Genomic DNA, 17359 nt, shown 5'->3' with positions numbered 1-17359 from the left:
CCACTGTAGATCAGTAGGGATCCAGTATACATTACCACTGTAGATTAGCAGGGGCCAGTATATATTACCACTATTGATCAGTAGGGATCCAGTATACATTACCACTGTAGATCAGTAGGGATCCAGTATACATTACCACTGTAGATCAGTAGGGATCCAGTATACATTACCACTGTAGATCAGTAGGGATCCAGTATACATTACCACTGTAGATCAGTAGGGATCCAGTATACATTACCACTGTAGATCAGTAGGGATCCAGTATACATTACCACTGTAGATCAGTAGGGATCCAGTATACATTACCACTGTAGATCAGTAGGGATCCAGTATACATTACCACTGTAAATCAGTAGGGATACAGTATACATTACCACTATAGATTAGCAGGGATCCAGTATACATTACCACTGTAGATCAGTAGGGATCCAGTATACATTACCACTGTAGATCAGTAGGGATCCAGTATACATTACCACTGTAAATCAGTAGGGATCCAGTATACATTACCACTATAGATTAGCAGGGATCCAGTATACATTACCACTGTAGATTAGCAGGCATCCAGTATACAGCTCCAGTATAAAAAACTGAAGGGATCAGTGACAAGAATCGATTAAAAAAATAAATATACAGTATATCGATCCACATTGGAGTGATCCAGAGACAAATGACACCTCGGACGCCGGCAGCGCATCCTGATATCAGGGAGATACAAGGACATCAAGATCCCGCATATCCAGACTGAAAAAACAAGAAACCTTCTAAGCAGCAAATAAATGAAACAATAAATACCATGCCAGTGACAGCCTGTCAGCACCAGCATGTCACACGACAGAAGAGCACGGCGTCCGTGGGCGATGGCACCCGCGCTGCATGTCCGTAATTCCCACATCATTCTGTCAGTAACGTTTCCGTATCTGGAGTTGCATCGATGACAGTTTTTATGATTGGTGCCGGTGTTCAGAGGATCCTGCAGCTTCTTCTGTCTTGCTCGCTAACTCTGGACCTGTAGATCTTCTTGCAGGGATTCAGTAAAATATGTAATTTCTGATGAACGGCAGTGAAGACGGCGTCTGAAGTTATATGTTCTGCATCTGAGTTCACACAAACTAATCCACGTCTCTGCAGGACTCGCAGCTCCCCATGGAAAGATCCTTAGCCTGGTGCCGTGGTCTGGAGAAGACATGGCCTGGGGGCAGGTAACGGTGATGCACTGTAGGGACCTGCAGAGTTACAGACCGACGTGCAGAGACTGACAGAACGTTGGATCAGACAGCCACATCATCTGTCCATTGAGTTTGTGTTTCCCACTTGGTTAGATTCTTAGTGTTTTATTACCCATATTCAGACATGGACATTTGCTTCTGATCACTTGGCACGGTGGTATGTAGTGCTGATTTGGCGGCTGTATAGTTTCTCTGTTGGAACTGGAACACAAGATCCTGCGATCGTCTTTCCAAATGGTCAGAAATGGAGATCTGCTTATTCTCACAAATTATGTCACCAGGATTCTCCATACAGCAAAGGGCAGAGGCAGCACGTAACATTGAAGGGGCAGTTGTAGATTTGTGGGGGATACCCGCTTCCAGCCTAACCTCTTCAGTGACCCCAATATGTTTATCCACAACGTCAAGGTCTCTGCCAGCTTTGTGAGCGAGTCTGATGTCACAGTCATTATTTAACTCCAGTAGAAATGACTGAAAAGTGTGGGAAGAAAAGCATGTCGTCAATGTACCGCATCCAGTTCTGTGCCTGAAGAAACCCCCGATCTGGTTGCATCAAGAAAATGTGCTATTGCCATACAAAATAAACAGGTTGGCATAAGAAGGGGCACAAGTAGTCCCCATGGCAGTGCCCTGCAACTGGAAATAGCAGATGTGAAAAGCAACAAATGATTGAGAATTCATTCTAAATTGCTTTTTATTCATGATCAAGGTCGCACATTGCACAAACCAAGACCCCGCTTCCATCGGCAGGATTTGTATAATAATCAGCCAGGATGGCTGTAACCTCCTCCGCCACATTATCAAGTCTCTGTAAGACGGAGGAGGAATCTGTGACAACAGCGGTGTAAGCGGTGGTGTATAACATGGTGGATCCTGCCATTACTGGCTGCAGTCGGGATCCTCAATATTTATGTATAAATCTTTGGAATGACGTAATATGATGGCGCACTGGTTGGTTGTTAGAGACTTCGAAAATCTCCAACATAAAACTTCTGTCAAACTCATCAGCTAGAATTAGCTCCAGTTCCTTTTGGAGAGGTGGTGGCTGAAGGTCTTCTCACATTTTTACTCTTTACCCTGTAAAGGCCTGTTCTCCATATTCCTGGACTGTGTCCCCTTTATCTCAGGTTTGTACACCACGTCCTCGCCGTAGCGGGGATACGTCCGGCCGCTCCTGGATCGCACACTTGTCATCTTCAATAACCAACTCTGCCCAAGTCTCATCTGCTGGACGCCGAGGGAAAAGTCTCGTCTTTCTGATGTAGATGAATTGGGATCTTCCCGCTCCTTCATGGAGTTCCGATTCCAGAGTCTTCAGAGCTTCCTTCTCAGTGTCTGTGGGGAAGAATCGTCATTAGTTCTATGGCGACGTGGACATAAACCCTTTCTACAGACAGCTGGGCGGCTTTCACCATTATTGATCGGAGAATGCTTCGGATGAGACTACCTTCCTTCTCGTGTCTGATGTCTCCGGAGGTTTTCTTTGCCCTGATCAGAGTTGGTAGTTCCTCACCGTAGTTCTCTCCTCTTGGTCCACGAGATGCTGAGAGTCGTTTGAATCAGTCAACGATGGAAGACGGAGAGAAGCTCTGGAGACATTGGTGCTAGGTCCATACAGAGAGGAACGTTACCGGAGACGTTTCTGACAACTTTTAGCTGTCACTTCTTTTATCTCCGTCTCTAGATCTCTATGAATGTCTTCCAGCTGCCGAGGTTCCATCTCATTCCCCAGTTTCTTCTGGATTTTGTAAAGGTCAGTTTCATTATTTTCTTAGAACTTACCACGATGATTGTGGATAAACGCTTCCAATTATTGCAAATTTCTTACTCTAAACCAAAGCTCGGGTGATTTGTGCCCGTAATCCTCCTGGAATTATTGTTCTTTGTTGCAGATGCTCTGCTGTTCTGTGTAAGATTACATGAGCTGGATCCAGTAATTATGCTGCACAAGATCCCACTTTAGCTCTGAAATCCATGATGACATGGAGGATCGGCTGCGAGACACAGGATTGCTATCATCATTAATTACTGAATGCAACTTACAACAGACCACGATAAACTGGAGGACGCTGGGATCACACAGATTTAATAACAAACAGTTATTGAAAACTACTTATGACTTTCACTTCCTCTACATTGTCCGGTTTCATTGTCTTGTTGTTTCTGCGATCGGGGCCTGGCGGAATCCGGAGGGAAGGACAAGGACCTGTGTACACTGTGCATGGACAGAAAGCAGCCAATCAGGGGTGTGGGTGGGGTTATACACAGAAGGCAGCCAATCAGGGGTGTGGTCAGGGTTGTACACAATGCAGCCAATTAGGGGTGTGGGCGGGGTTGTACACAATGCAGCCAATTCGGGGTGTGGGCGGGGTTATACGACGAAAGCAGCCAATCAGGGATGTGGACAAGGTTATACGCAGAAAGCAGCCAATCAGTGGTGGGTGGGTGGGTGTATGGGGGGTTATATACAGCTCAGCATTCAGAGAACTCTACAGCAAATCAGGGATTCTATCAAAACTGCAGCAAGCAGCTCAGTAAATGACATCACTGGAATCAGGGTCTCAGCCCAACATCCTGCTGCTCTCAGATTACATAGCAAAACCCGCTGACTTATTCCCTTTAACGATCAGGTCAGACTATTCTTACCCTTGGCTCCATGTTTTCCTACGTTCATCTCCGACACATTCCCTGCTGCCGCCATCCTCTCTCGGCTGCAGTGCTGGGTGAGGGCGTCATTATCTTCTGGGGAGACGGCCGTGCTGAGGCCCCCGTCACACGGCTGATGGCGGACGCCCTGTCTACATATCGGAGGCACCAGCCTGAAAACTATGACATCGCCTCCTTCCCGGCTCTGTGTGAACGCTGCCCGGTGAAGTGCCTGAACCCGTGTGGTGGTCTCCATACGCGGCAGCATTACGGATCAGTTCCTCTGTTCTCCATCTTATTAATACTCTGCTCTTCGCTCTGTAGCGCCCCCCGTCTGCTGCATGTGTAATTATCTCCATATTACATCACACCAGGGTATTACAGGCTTCCTATGCCCCTTCTCTGGAGTTTACATGTCCTTTGCTCCCTCCTTCTGGCCTTGGCGTATAATGCTGCGCTTACCACTATACTTATATACTTTCACCATATAACATGTATAAAGGGCACCATTGCCTCCGCCATCCGTGCATCCCAGTGAGGTCGCTATACGACGCCCGGCTGCATTATGCTAATTACACTGATCCCACATCTCATCTCTTATTCTGTGTTTTATAAGTTTTCAATAGATTTGTTACTAAATCTGTGCGATCGGCTCTTCCTATAAGTTATTGTGATGTCATATTGTAATCACCTTCCGTAGCCAGTAATAATGCCCCCGACCAACAGTGAGGATATCCCATGTAGTGACAGTGCCCCCAATATGCCTCCATCTAGTAATAGTGCCCCCACTGTGCCTCCATATAGTAGTGCCCCCCACTGTGCCTCCATATAGTAATAGTGCCCCCCACTGTGCCTGTCTACTAATAGTACCCCCACTGTGCCTGTCTACTATCAGGGTACCGTCACACTATACGATTTACCTACGATCACGACCAGCGATACGACCTGGCCATGATCGTTGGTAAGTCGTAGTGTGGTCGCTGGAGAGTTGTCACACAGACAGCTCTCCAGCGACCAACGATGCCGAGGTCCCCGGGTAACCAGGGTAAACATCGGGTTACTAAGCGCAGGACCGCGCTTAGTAACCCGATGTTTACCCTGGTTACCAGCGTAAAAAACAAACAAACAGCACATACTTACATTCCGGTGTCCGTCAGGTCCCCCGGCGTCTGCTTCCCGCACTCACTGACTGCCGGCCATAAAGTGAAAGCACAGCACAGCGGTGACCACTGTGCTCTGCTTTCACTTTACGGCCGGCAGTCAGTGAGTGCGGGAAGCTGACGCCGGGGGACCTGACGGACACCGGAATGTAAGTATGTGCTGTTTTTTTTTTTTTTTACATTTACGCTGGTAACCAGGGTAAACATCGGGTTACTAAGCGCGGCCCTGCGCTTAGTAACCCGATGTTTACCCTGGTTACAAGCGAACGCATCGCTAGATCGGTGTCACACACACCGATCTAGCGATGACAGCGGGAGATCCAGCGACGAAAGAAAGTTCCAAACGATCTGCTACGACGTACGATTCTCAGCAGGATCCCTGATCGCTGCTGCGTGTCAGACACAGCGATATCGTAACGATATTGCTGGAACTTCACGAATCGTACCGTCGTAGCGATCGAAATGGCACTGTGTGACGGTACCCTTAGTAGACAGGCACAGTGGGGGGGGGGGCACTATTAGTAGACAGGCACAGTGGGGGGCACTATTAGTAGACAGGCACAGTGGGGGGCACTATTAGTAGACAGGCACAGTGGGGGGCACTATTAGTAGACAGGCACAGTGGGGGGCACTATTAGTAGACAGGCACAGTGGGGGGCACTAATAGTGCCCCCACTGTTCCTCCATATAGTAATAGTGCCCCCACTGCACCTCCATCTAGTAATAGTGCCCCCATATAGTAATAGTGCCCCCACATAGTAATAGTGCCCCCACATAGTAATAGTGCCCCCACATAGTAGACAGGCACAGTGGGGGCACTATTAGTATATGGAGGCACAGTGGGGGCACTATTAGACAGGCACAGTGGGGGGCACTATTAGTAGACAGGCACAGTGGGGGCACTATTACTAATAGTGCCCCCACTGTGCCTGTCTAATAGTGCCTCCATATAGTAATAGCGCCCCCACTGTGCCTGTCTAATAGTGCCTCCATATAGTAATACTGCCCCCCACTGTGCCTGTCTAATAGTGCCTCCATATAGTAATAGTGCCTCCATATAGTAATAGGGCCCCCACTGTGCCTCCATATAGTAATAGGGCCCCCACTGTGCCTCCATATAGTAAGAGTGCCTCCATATAGTAATAGGGCCCCCACTGTGCTTCCATATAGTAATAGTGCCTCCATATAGTAATAGGGCCCCCACTGTGCCTCCATATAGTAATAGTGCCTCCATATAGTAATAGGCCCCCCACTGTGCCTCCATATAGTAATAGTGCCTCCATATAGTAATAGTGCCCCCACTGAGCCTCCATCTAGTAATAGTGTCCCCACTGTGCCTCATCTAGTAATAGTGTCCCCACTGTGCCTCTATATAGTAATAGTGCCCCCACTGTGCCTCCATATAGTAATAGTGCCCCCACTGTGCCTCCATATAGTAATAGTGCCCCCACTGTGCCTGTCTAATAGTGCCCCCACTGCGCCTCCATATAGTAATAGTGCCCCCATATAGTAATAATGCCCCCACTGTGCCTCCATATAGTAATAGTGCCTCCATATAGTAATAGTGCCCCCAGTGCCTCCATATAGTAATAGTGCCCCCATATAGTAATAATGCCCCCACTGTGCCTCCATATAGTAATAGTGCCCCCAGTGCCTCCATATAGTAATAGTGCCCCCACTGTGTCTATATAGTAATAGTGCCCCCACTGCGCCTCCATATAGTAATAATGCCCCCACTGTGCCTCCATCTAGTAATAGTGCCTCCATCTAGTAATAGTGCCCCCACTGTGCCTCCATATAGTAATAGTGCTTCCATATAGTAATAGTGCCCCCACTGTGCCTCCATATAGTAATAGTGCCCCCACATAGCCATATAGTAATAGTGCCCCCACTGTGCCTCCATCTAGTAATAGTGCCCCCACTGTGCCTCCATCTAGTAAGTGCCCCCACTGTGCCTCCATCTAGTAATAGTGCCCCCACTGTGCCTCCATCTAGTAATAGTGCCCCCACTGTGCCTCCATCTAGTAATAGTGCCCCCACTGTGCCTCCATCTAGTAATAGTGCCCCCACTGTGCCTCCATATAGTAATAGTGCCCCCACTGTGCCTCCATAAAGTAATAGTGCCCCCACTGTGCCTCCATATAGTAATAGTGCCCCCACTGCGCCTCCATCTAGTAATGTTTCTGACGTTCATGAATGACAGCGCAGCCCTCGTATAATGAATCGTGTCCGGAGTCCAATGAAATACAAAAGATGTCAAGATGTTTTTTTCATACAAAGAATTTCTTTCGATTTATTGTGACGTATATATAGATTTTGTTACATAAAATTTGCTACAGCAAAGTATCTGAAACTTTTTTTTTTTTCCCCTTGCACATAACGTAAGAGAGTGGAGAAAGACTGCGACGCTCCTCGGCCGTCTCGTAACAACTCTGTGCAAACAAAGGAACCTAAAGACGTACACAGCGAGTGTCGCCTCGTACATCTCCGGTTATAAGAGCTGATCGTGGAGCGTATCTGACCCTGCGCCATGAGGAGGCGGCCGCCCGGAGCCACTGGTGATACTGGTCCACTGGCAACCCTCTACATCTGCCCAATGGCCGCCCTCCGACAGGCAAGAGACACACGGGGGACTCCCGAGTAACTACAAGTCCCAGAAGCACACGAGCTGGGACCTGTGGTTCCCCACAGACAGGAGGAGGCCGCCGCTCTGGACATATTAAAAAGGAAGCCGCGCCGGTGAATTTCTCCCAGCATGGAAACAAATGCAACAGATGGAAACACGTACAGATATCTCCAGATAGAAACAATTCATCCTCGTCGTGCATGGAGATGGGTCAGAAAACGAGACGAGTTTATTGGAATCGCTGTGCTGTTGTAAGACAGGTCACTGAGAGATAGATATATATTTATATATAATGGAGACGTGTACAAACAAGAAATTTATATGGACAAGCAAAAACCATAAAGTGGTGGGAGACGTGGGAACACTTCATCTGGTGGAGGGGGATAAAAAAAAAAATACACGGAAGGCAGCGCGAGTCCTAACAAAATATTACCTGTACAGCCGCCTCGCCGTGAAACAGTGCGACTCATGGCAGGGCTCGTCAGATTTACATGAAAATCAACCCCAAAAATAAAAAGGTAAAAAATAAAATCTTCACTTGCTACGGCAGCGTCGAGCATTTGCCTCCTCGGGGGACACAGCGCGGTTGCTGACAGCACTTTACCCTCAATTTACTAATATAGTATACCAAAATAAAATGTGGCAGCAACATCTAATGAGGACAGACGGACCGGCATCGCAACCCAGCTGAAATATTGAACCCTTTTTTTCCTGACTGCTACTGGCGCATAATTATCAGTCGTTTTTGGTTTACATGTAAGAAAAAAAAAAAAAAAAAAAAAAAGGTAAATTAAATAAGGGGGGGAAAAAAATCCAAAATTAGATCTTGTGAAAGTGGAAAGTGTTTTTCGTGTCGTCACAATTTATTTTGTTCCGTTTAAAAAAAAAAAAAAAATTATTGATGGGAATTTTAAGAAAGCAGGCGGCGCGGTAACAACAAGGCCCAGCCTGAACATTTAGTGACGTGGTCCACAGCGCAGACGTGCGATTGTATACTGCCTTGTCAGGTAATGAGAAGATTCTGCCAAAGTGTTAATGAAGAAAAAAAATAAGTGAGTAACAGGGAAAGCGGCAGAGAAAAACAAAGACCAAGGCACGGGAAGGGGGCAACTAACCAAAATGCTGCACTTTGGATCTATGCGATCATTGGCCAATCTCCTGAAAAAGGCTACCCTCGTTACATGTGCGACCCTTGGCGGTATTATTTTACACAAAGAAAGTTCCTGACCAAGTCATAAAAAACCTGCAGCAAGGAGGAAACAGAAAAAAAAAAGTCTATGTAATATTTCCTTTTTTACAGTGGCACAGACTGGAGGCGACGAGCTCGGCAATCTACACGTTACTAAGTGCAACATCTCCCATAGCAGTCACACAACACACGGTCAAAGTAAAAGGGAGTGTGATCGGGTAAAATACTACTTAAAAACGGTGCCATGGTGGAAGGAAAAACCAGCAGACGGGCGCAGAACGGAAAACAGAGGAGAAACAAAACAAGATGAGTGGTCTAGTATTCTGCGTTACGGCACCGGCTGCTTTGCCGTGCCGTGGTACGAGGGTCGGTGCAACCTGCACGCATGGAAGATGGCGCTCTAGACTTCAGTCAGCTTTGCGGAATGAAGGAACTAGGTAACTCTCGACGTAAGATGGTGTCAGCTCCACCCCATCTGAAAAACAGAGTGCAAACATCCCGATGTGAGCCCTGATGGCGTTCTCATCCAACGCGCTTCCATCCTAAAAGTCAGCAAATTCTTTTGCACATTTCTCGGTGAGAGACACACGGATGTCCTCCTCCTCGTAGTCGTCGAAGTTGCTGGTGTCTCCGGGGCCTCGACACTTTGGTATGAACGGAGCTTCCACCTGATGGACAAAAAGGGAAACGTCAGCACCAAGACAAGAGACGCAGAGTTACGTACAAGCCGCGGATTCTTGCCTCATCGCTAGCGGCAAAACCTGCATATTGCAGATATGGACTCGGCCTCACGATGTCACAGATCCCTATTATCACGTGTCAGGGAGCAGCGCAACATAAAGGGACCCCAGTTATACACTCCCGACAATGCGGACACCACCACATAGGTCCAGGAGAGACCATGCTAGAACTACCTACATAAAGGGACCCCGGTTATACCCTCCCGAAACTGCGGACACCACCACATAGGTCCAGGAGAGACCATGCTAGACCTACCTGCATAAAGGGACCCCAGTTATACCCTCCCGAAACTGGGGACACCAACACATACGTCCAGGAGAGACCATGCTAGACCTACCTGCATAAAGGGACCCCAGTTATACCCTCCCGAAACTGCGGACACCACCACATAGGTCCAGGAGAGACCATGCTAGACCTACCTGCATAAAGGGAACCCAGTTATACCCTCCCGAAACTGCAGACACCACCACATACGTCCAGGATAGACCATGCTAGACCTACCTGCATAAAGGGACCCCAGTTATACCCTCCCGAAACTGCAGACACCACCACATACGTCCAGGATAGACCATGCTAGACCTACCTGCATAAAGGGACCCCAGTTATACCCTCCCGAAACTGGGGACACCAGCACATACGTCCAGGAGAGACCATGCTGGACCTACCTGCATAAAGGAACCCCAGTTATACCCTCCCGAAACTGCGGACACCACCACATATGTCCAGGAGAGACCATGCTGGACCTACCTGCATAAAGGGACCCCAGTTATAAACTCCCGAAACTGCAGACACTAAAGCGTCCACTGTAGGTGCTTTGCACCCTAAAGCATCCGGCAGCCTCGGCGCTGATCCCTCGCAGCATCTGTAGATTGCAGCGTCAGATACCGGAGTCCGTGGACGGCAGTTCACTACAGTGCGGAGCTCACCTGGTGCGTCAGAAGCTCGGCCTTCTACCTGTACAGCGGCTAGTTTCCATTATATTGTTAACCCCTTTATGGCTATGTGTAGCTCAAGACATGGGGCCCCTATAATCAGTGCGCACTCAAACCCTCTGATGAGCTGTCTCGTATATTTAGGTTATACAATTTTAACAATGTTTCAGATATTTCCCGCTTTACATGCTCTTTTCCACAGTCGGCCTGGAGCAGAGCACTTTGCCATTGGCAGCGTTGAGCACTATCTGACAAGTCTTCATCTTAGGAGGCGAATCATACACCTCCCCCAGACACCCACAGACTGCAGCGGCACCCGTCCAAAAATGTGCAGCCAAGAAAGAGAACACAAGCAGACATAATAAAACTGAACATAGAAGTGTCATCGCTGCAACGCTACACAATAAACAGAGCAAAGCAGCACCGCAAACCACAAGGGCCATCTCCTGCCGGGAATACAGCACCAATGCAAGCTAGGAGATTACACTGCACAGGGGCTGTATTCTACAAAGTAGATTGTTTTCCCTGTCAAGGTTATTCCATACAGAATAATAAGTGCCTGATGAATGGTTAACGCACACAGGGGAGCACGGAGCATGGACTTTCAGTCCCGTAGCTCAATGCATTTCCTTCTTTCCTGACCCCAGAGCTTTAGAGTCAGGGGGGCTCCCATAGTCGTCTAGAGGCCGGTGACAAGCGGCGAGGCACGCAATGATGAATGTTCATAAGGCCGGCACTGAGGTAGTGGACCCCGGTGGGCTGAGGGCCTTCATGGTCATAAATAGTAATCTGACCCATAAAACGGAGACTTATCTGGATATAGGGGAACTGCCCCTGACAGCAGTGTGCAGGGAGACATCCATGAAAATACCAGCGCGATGATTGCTTCACCTCCTCAATGTTACATCACAACACAGAACTGAGACCATCACAGGAGGAAAGTATTACAGAACGGATGAGAGACCGCTCTACGGCGTCCCGCTGCTCCTCACAGCTCGTACGGCGTCCCGCTGCTCCTCACAGCTCGTACGGCGTCCCGCTGCTCCTCACAGCTCGTACGGCGTCCCGCTGCTCCTCACAGCTCGTACGGCGTCCCGCTGCTCCTCACAGCTCGTACGGCGTCCCGCTGCTCCTCACAGCTCGTACGGCGTCCCGCTGCTCCTCACAGCTCGTACGGCGTCCCGCTGCTCCTCACAGCTCGTACGGCGTCCCGCTGCTCCTCACAGCTCGTACGGCGTCCCGCTGCTCCTCACAGCTCGTACGGCGTCCCGCTGCTCCTCACAGCTCGTACGGCGTCCCGCTGCTCCTCACAGCTCGTACGGCGTCCCGCTGCTCCTCACAGCTCGTACGGCGTCCCGCTGCTCCTCACAGCTCGTACGGCGTCCCGCTGCTCCTCACAGCTCGTACGGCGTCCCGCTGCTCCTCACAGCTCGTACGGCGTCCCGCTGCTCCTCACAGCTCGTACGGCGTCCCGCTGCTCCTCACAGCTCGTACGGCGTCCCGCTGCTCCTCACAGCTCGTACGGCGTCCCGCTGCTCCTCACAGCTCGTACGGCGTCCCGCTGCTCCTCACAGCTCGTACGGCGTCCCGCTGCTCCTCACAGCTCGTACGGCGTCCCGCTGCTCCTCACAGCTCGTACGGCGTCCCGCTGCTCCTCACAGCTCGTACGGCGTCCCGCTGCTCCTCACAGCTCGTACGGCGTCCCGCTGCTCCTCACAGCTCGTACGGCGTCCCGCTGCTCCTCACAGATCGTACGGCGTCCCGCTGCTCCTCACAGCTCGTACGGCGTCCCGCTGCTCCTCACAGATCGTACGGCGTCCCGCTGCTCCTCACAGATCGTACGGCGTCCCGCTGCTCCTCACAGCTCGTACGGCGTCCCGCTGCTCCTCACAGATCGTACGGCGTCCCGCTGCTCCTCACAGATCGTACAGCGTCCCGCTGCTCCTCACAGATCGTACGGCGTCCCGCTGCTCCTCACAGATCTTAGGCCGCCATTATCTGGTCACCGCCATCGTCAGTATATGGTGACCGCCCGTCACCGCCATCATCAGTATCTGGTGATCTACCATAGCCAGTATTTGATGGTCACCGCCATCGTCAGTATCTGGTGACCGCCCGTCACCTCCATCATCAGTATCTGATGTTTGTTGTGGCAAACATCTTGGAGAACTTCTCCCAGATCTTCTGTGTATGACGCTTGTGCGGGTCCTGCGGTCTCTTCATGAGATCCCGGATCTCATGAAGCAGATCTGGTGTGTGGAGATACACAGGACAGGTATGTAGAATGGCGAGCGGTCAGGCAGGGGTCCGTTATTGCAATGTCTTGAGAGCGGCAGGTTTTTTTCGCAGTGCGACTAGCAGAGAGGTTTCTCCGCTCTGCTCCATCCATGTATTATATCGTTGGCCTTTTCTCTACATAGCAGGGGGTAATCAGGGAGGAATATTTAGGGGGGACGCTCGTTCAGCTCCGATATTCTAATATAAGGGCAGATCTTCCTGGTTCCCTTTAAGGTAAATCTATACATTCTACTTTAAATGTATGCGAGGAATTCCCAGCAGAACAGGTTTGTCTACAATGACAAGAATACATCCTGCCCCGTAGATCTTAAGGCTGGATGTGCGCAGATCACAGGCTGCAACCATCTAACACTACGGAGGCTCGGACCCTCGCTCTGGTCTGGGGGCTTCTGGAGCCGCCATTTGCTTCTATTCAGAGGGTTCGGTGTCAGACCTGGATTGTGCTCATCTATAAGTGAAGTATCAGACAGGCGGGAGTCCCACTCAGCACCCCCATTGAGCGCTGCACCCCTTCATCATTTACCTGGCACAGCTCCGCACATTTTCTAGTGCCCAGTCCCCTCCAGCATCCGGCAGGGATCCCACCCAAACCAATGTGTCTCCATAGTCTCTGGCCCTGCTGTCACATCCCATCGTTTCTCCTAGTTGTACGTTTGCAGTAAAGGACACAGATGAAAGTAACTGCAGAATCAGAATTGCAGCCTGTAACCATGCAGACACACTCTGGAGGCTGGAGCTGCATACACAAAACGGTGAAGTCTTTACTTTCATAAAGACGACTTGCAAAGTTTTTAATTCCAGCAATAGAAAAGGTCAGCAGCAAAGATGGAGGCGGCATTTCGACATCTTGTGGATTACCTTTCTCTGGTAGATTGCAATCCAGTCCGTGGTGGCAAACCACTTGTGGTTCTTGATATCGTTGACCCCGTTCTTCAGATTCCCGTATCGCTTGGTCAGATCTACCTGCAGTAAGTTCCTTAGTAAATCTTTCAGATCTGAGCTGAAGTGGGATGGGAACCGTACCTGAAGGCGAGAGGAAAGACGCGATAATCAGACTCCCCTCCTCCCCGTGGGATTACTCCGAGAGGATATTCGTGAAATTCGCGACAATGTCCAGCTGAGACGTCATCCCTTTTACTTACCTTTCCTGAAACTATTTTTTCGTATATCTGAATGGGCTGATCAGCGAAAAATGGAGGATAACCTGCTGCCATTTCATAGATTAACACCCCTAATGCCCACCAGTCCACCGCCTTGTTGTAGCCCTATAGGGGAGGAGAAATGGAAAGCGTGAGATTCCTAGGAACATCAGGGCTGCACAGAAAATACATCTTAAAGGGGTTGTCGCAACATCGAAAATGGTTAAATAGTAACATACTTATACAGAGCAATATTGAATTGTAATTTTATTAGAGATCCCCTCATTCTCAAGAACAGGAATTCTCCATTCTATTGTTTAATGCTCATTACCTAGGTTACCGGCCACCTCTGCAGTGTGGATGAGCATGGTCAGAGGTTATGAGCATGCGCAGTACTGACAAGCTCCCCTTGTCAATAGAGCATTGTAAGCACAGATGACCGATCATTGGATCCCAATCCCAGCAGGTTTAGAGTCCCTGCGCTCCTCCGTGCCTGCAGCTTGGGGACATGCACAGGCCAAAGCAGCGGTGCCACCATGCAGATGTCCAAACTGTCAATCTACAGGAGCGCACCCCCCGAAAACCAGGAGGCAGAGGAGCGCTGCTGAAGATTACAAGCGAGGACAACAGTCCGACCATTTCATCGGAGAATAGTTGTATGGCCATGTGCACTACCTCAATAGATGTGTATAGTAAGAGTTATTTAATTGTTTCTACAATTAATCAATACTAATTCTTATATGGTTATGTGTTATGTGAGTGACTGTTTATTATCTTTTATTAAGTAAATTCAATTTAGTTTACTCAATTCTCGTGTGAACGTTTCTTATTCATCACAATCATTGAATCCGTTACAAAACAAGACGTTGCCTGGATCGAGCAAATCTTTAGGTTTGAGGCTGCTAATCGCAGCTTCAGGATTCCAGACTTCGCTGATGAAGTCCCAGTTGTCCAGAAGTGTCCGTGTCCCCTCCAGGGAAACAGCAGCGCTCGTGGCTATGATTTTCTATTGCAGCCAAGATCTATTTAGTAAAATAGTCCAAAGCTGCAATACAAAATAAAACAAAAAAAGCACAAGAGGCGCAGTTCCTAGAAGAAAAACAAAAGCTGATCCAATTTTCGGATTCTATAAAGCCCAAATAAAGGTAAAGTAAGGTGTTTGCAATGGTGACGTGGAGTCAGGTGAAAGTCACGTTTTCCCCAACATTCACCTTCTGTGTATGGTTACATGGGGAGAGCGCAGGTTATAGAGGAGTGTGCATGAGCCTTTAACTAGCAGCTACACAGAACTGACAGCGGGGGATACGTGTCCGTCTACTTGTCGCTTGCCTTGCTCAGAATAATTTCCGGTGCCAGGTATTCTGGGGTCCCACATAATGTCCAAGTCCTTCCCTTTACTCGCTTGGCAAACCCAAAGTCTGTGACCTGCAAAAGAAATACTGACGTTACTTCTTCTTTATCAGAAGCTTCCAGACCCATAATATCATCATACGGGCAGAACGGTTTACAGGAATAGTGGATGGAAACTTTTCACTTTGCAGTAAATAATAAAAATGCCTTAAAACATTCTCTCTTTCTCAATGTTCTGGCATTTGGCAAATATTAATAATTTTGGTAATCCTAATTGACCTAAAACGGGAAAGGTTTATTCTGATTTCATGTCAGAGATTATACACAGTTATATGAAAAAGTTTGGGCACCCCTATTAATCTTAATCTTAATGTTTTATAAAAATTGTTTTTTTGCAGCAGCTATTTCAGTTTCATATATCTAATAACTGTTGGACACAGTAATGTTTCTGCCTTGAAATGAGGTTTATTGTACTAACAGAAAATGTGCAATCTGCATACAAACTAAATTTGACAGGTGCATAAGTATGGGCACCCCACCAGGAAAGTGACATTAATATTTAGTAGATCCTCCTTTTGCAAAAATAACAGCCTCTAATCGCTTCCTGTAGCTTTTGATGAGTTCCTGGATCCTGGATGAAGTTATTTTTGACCATTCCTCTTTACAAAACAATTCCAGTTCAGTTAAGTTTGATGGTCGCCGAGCATGGACAGCCCTCTTCAAATGATCCCACAGATGTTCAATGATATTCAGGTCTGGGGACTGGGATGGCCATTCCAGAACAGTGTAATTGTTCGTCTGCATGAATGCCTGAGTAGATTTGGAGCAGTGTTTTGGATCATTGTCTTGCTGAAAGATCCATCCCCTGCATAACTTCAACTTTGTCACTGATTCATGAACATTATTGTCAAGAATCTGCTGATACTGAGAGGAATCCATGCGTCCCTCAACTTTAACAAGATTCCCGATGCCGGCATTGGTCACACAGCCCCAAAGCATGATGGAACCTCCACCAAATTTTACTGTGGGTAGCAAGTGTTTTTCTTGGAATGTTGTGTTTTTTGGCTGCCATGCATAACGCCTTTTTGTATGACCAAACCACTCAATCTTGGTTTCATCAGTCCACAGGACCTTCTTCCAAAAAGAAATTGGCTTCTCCAAATGTGCTTTTGCATACCTCAGCCGACTCTGTTTGTGGCGTGCTTGCAGAAACGGCTTCTTTCACATCACTCTCCCATACAGCTTCTCCTTGTGCAAAGTGCATTGTATAGTTGACCGATGCACAGTGACACCATCTGCAGCAAGTTGATGCTGCAGCTCTCAGGAGGTGGTCTGAGGATTGAGGAAAATGATAAGGGTGCCCATACTTATGCACCTGTCAAATTTTGTTTGAATGCAGATTGCACATTTTCTGTTAGTACAATAAACCTCATTTCAAGGCAGAAACATTACTGTGTCCAACAGTTATTAGATATATGAAACTGAAATAGCTGCTGCAAAAAAAAACAATTTTTATAAAACATTAAGCTTAAGATTAATAGGGGTGCCCTAAAAATATAAATATATATGAAGTATATAGTAAAAGTACTGGTCTCCTATAAAGCACGGCCACAGGTTGCACTTCACAGAGGTACATGGAAGCCACAGGGTCCCTTCAGCAGATCCCTGGATTCTATGCAAATCCATTGGTGCCATTTGATGGCATTGCAGGTGAGTCTACGAGTACCAGGAATGGACGCCTGGGTAGGACTGTGGTGCTTAAATGCTGCTGCTAGTGATTGATAGCGGCATTTAAATGATTAACAGCAGTAACTGGTGTCCTATCCGGCTGCTGCTGGCTGTATCCCCGACTATGACATCCATCACAGAGCAGCAATAAAGGGTTAAACTCAATGGGTGCATAAAACTAATAAATGCCATGTGACATTTGCTATTAATGAATCAGTTATTGGTTTTGTTAAATTATTTGACGATCCATAAAAATGTTAAAGAGTTGGGAGTCAATACTCTGACGGTGACACACGTAAAGTCTACACCCCGGATCAGGAC

At 48.1% G+C, this 17359-nt stretch overlaps 1 protein-coding gene across 4 annotated transcripts in view; it reads right to left on the bottom strand.

Moving 5' to 3' along the window:
- Window positions 1-7291: 7291 nt before the first annotated feature.
- Window positions 7292-17359, bottom strand: part of PRKACB (protein kinase cAMP-activated catalytic subunit beta) — a 92080-nt gene continuing 82012 nt past the window's right edge. For all 4 annotated transcript variants that reach the window (XM_069735805.1, XM_069735806.1, XM_069735804.1 and 1 more), the window contains 4 exons: window positions 15290-15385; window positions 13964-14086; window positions 13680-13844; window positions 7292-9518 (listed from right to left, as the gene is read on the bottom strand). In XM_069735805.1, coding sequence (XP_069591906.1) covers window positions 9393-9518; window positions 13680-13844; window positions 13964-14086; window positions 15290-15385 — 510 coding nt within the window. In that variant the 3' untranslated portion in view covers window positions 7292-9392. The remainder of the gene's footprint in view (window positions 9519-13679; window positions 13845-13963; window positions 14087-15289; window positions 15386-17359) is intronic.

This window comes from Ranitomeya imitator, chromosome 8 (assembly GCF_032444005.1).
Source record: "Ranitomeya imitator isolate aRanImi1 chromosome 8, aRanImi1.pri, whole genome shotgun sequence".
Taxonomy (NCBI): Eukaryota; Metazoa; Chordata; class Amphibia; order Anura; family Dendrobatidae; genus Ranitomeya; species Ranitomeya imitator.
This window is presented reverse-complemented; position numbering and strand designations above follow the sequence as displayed.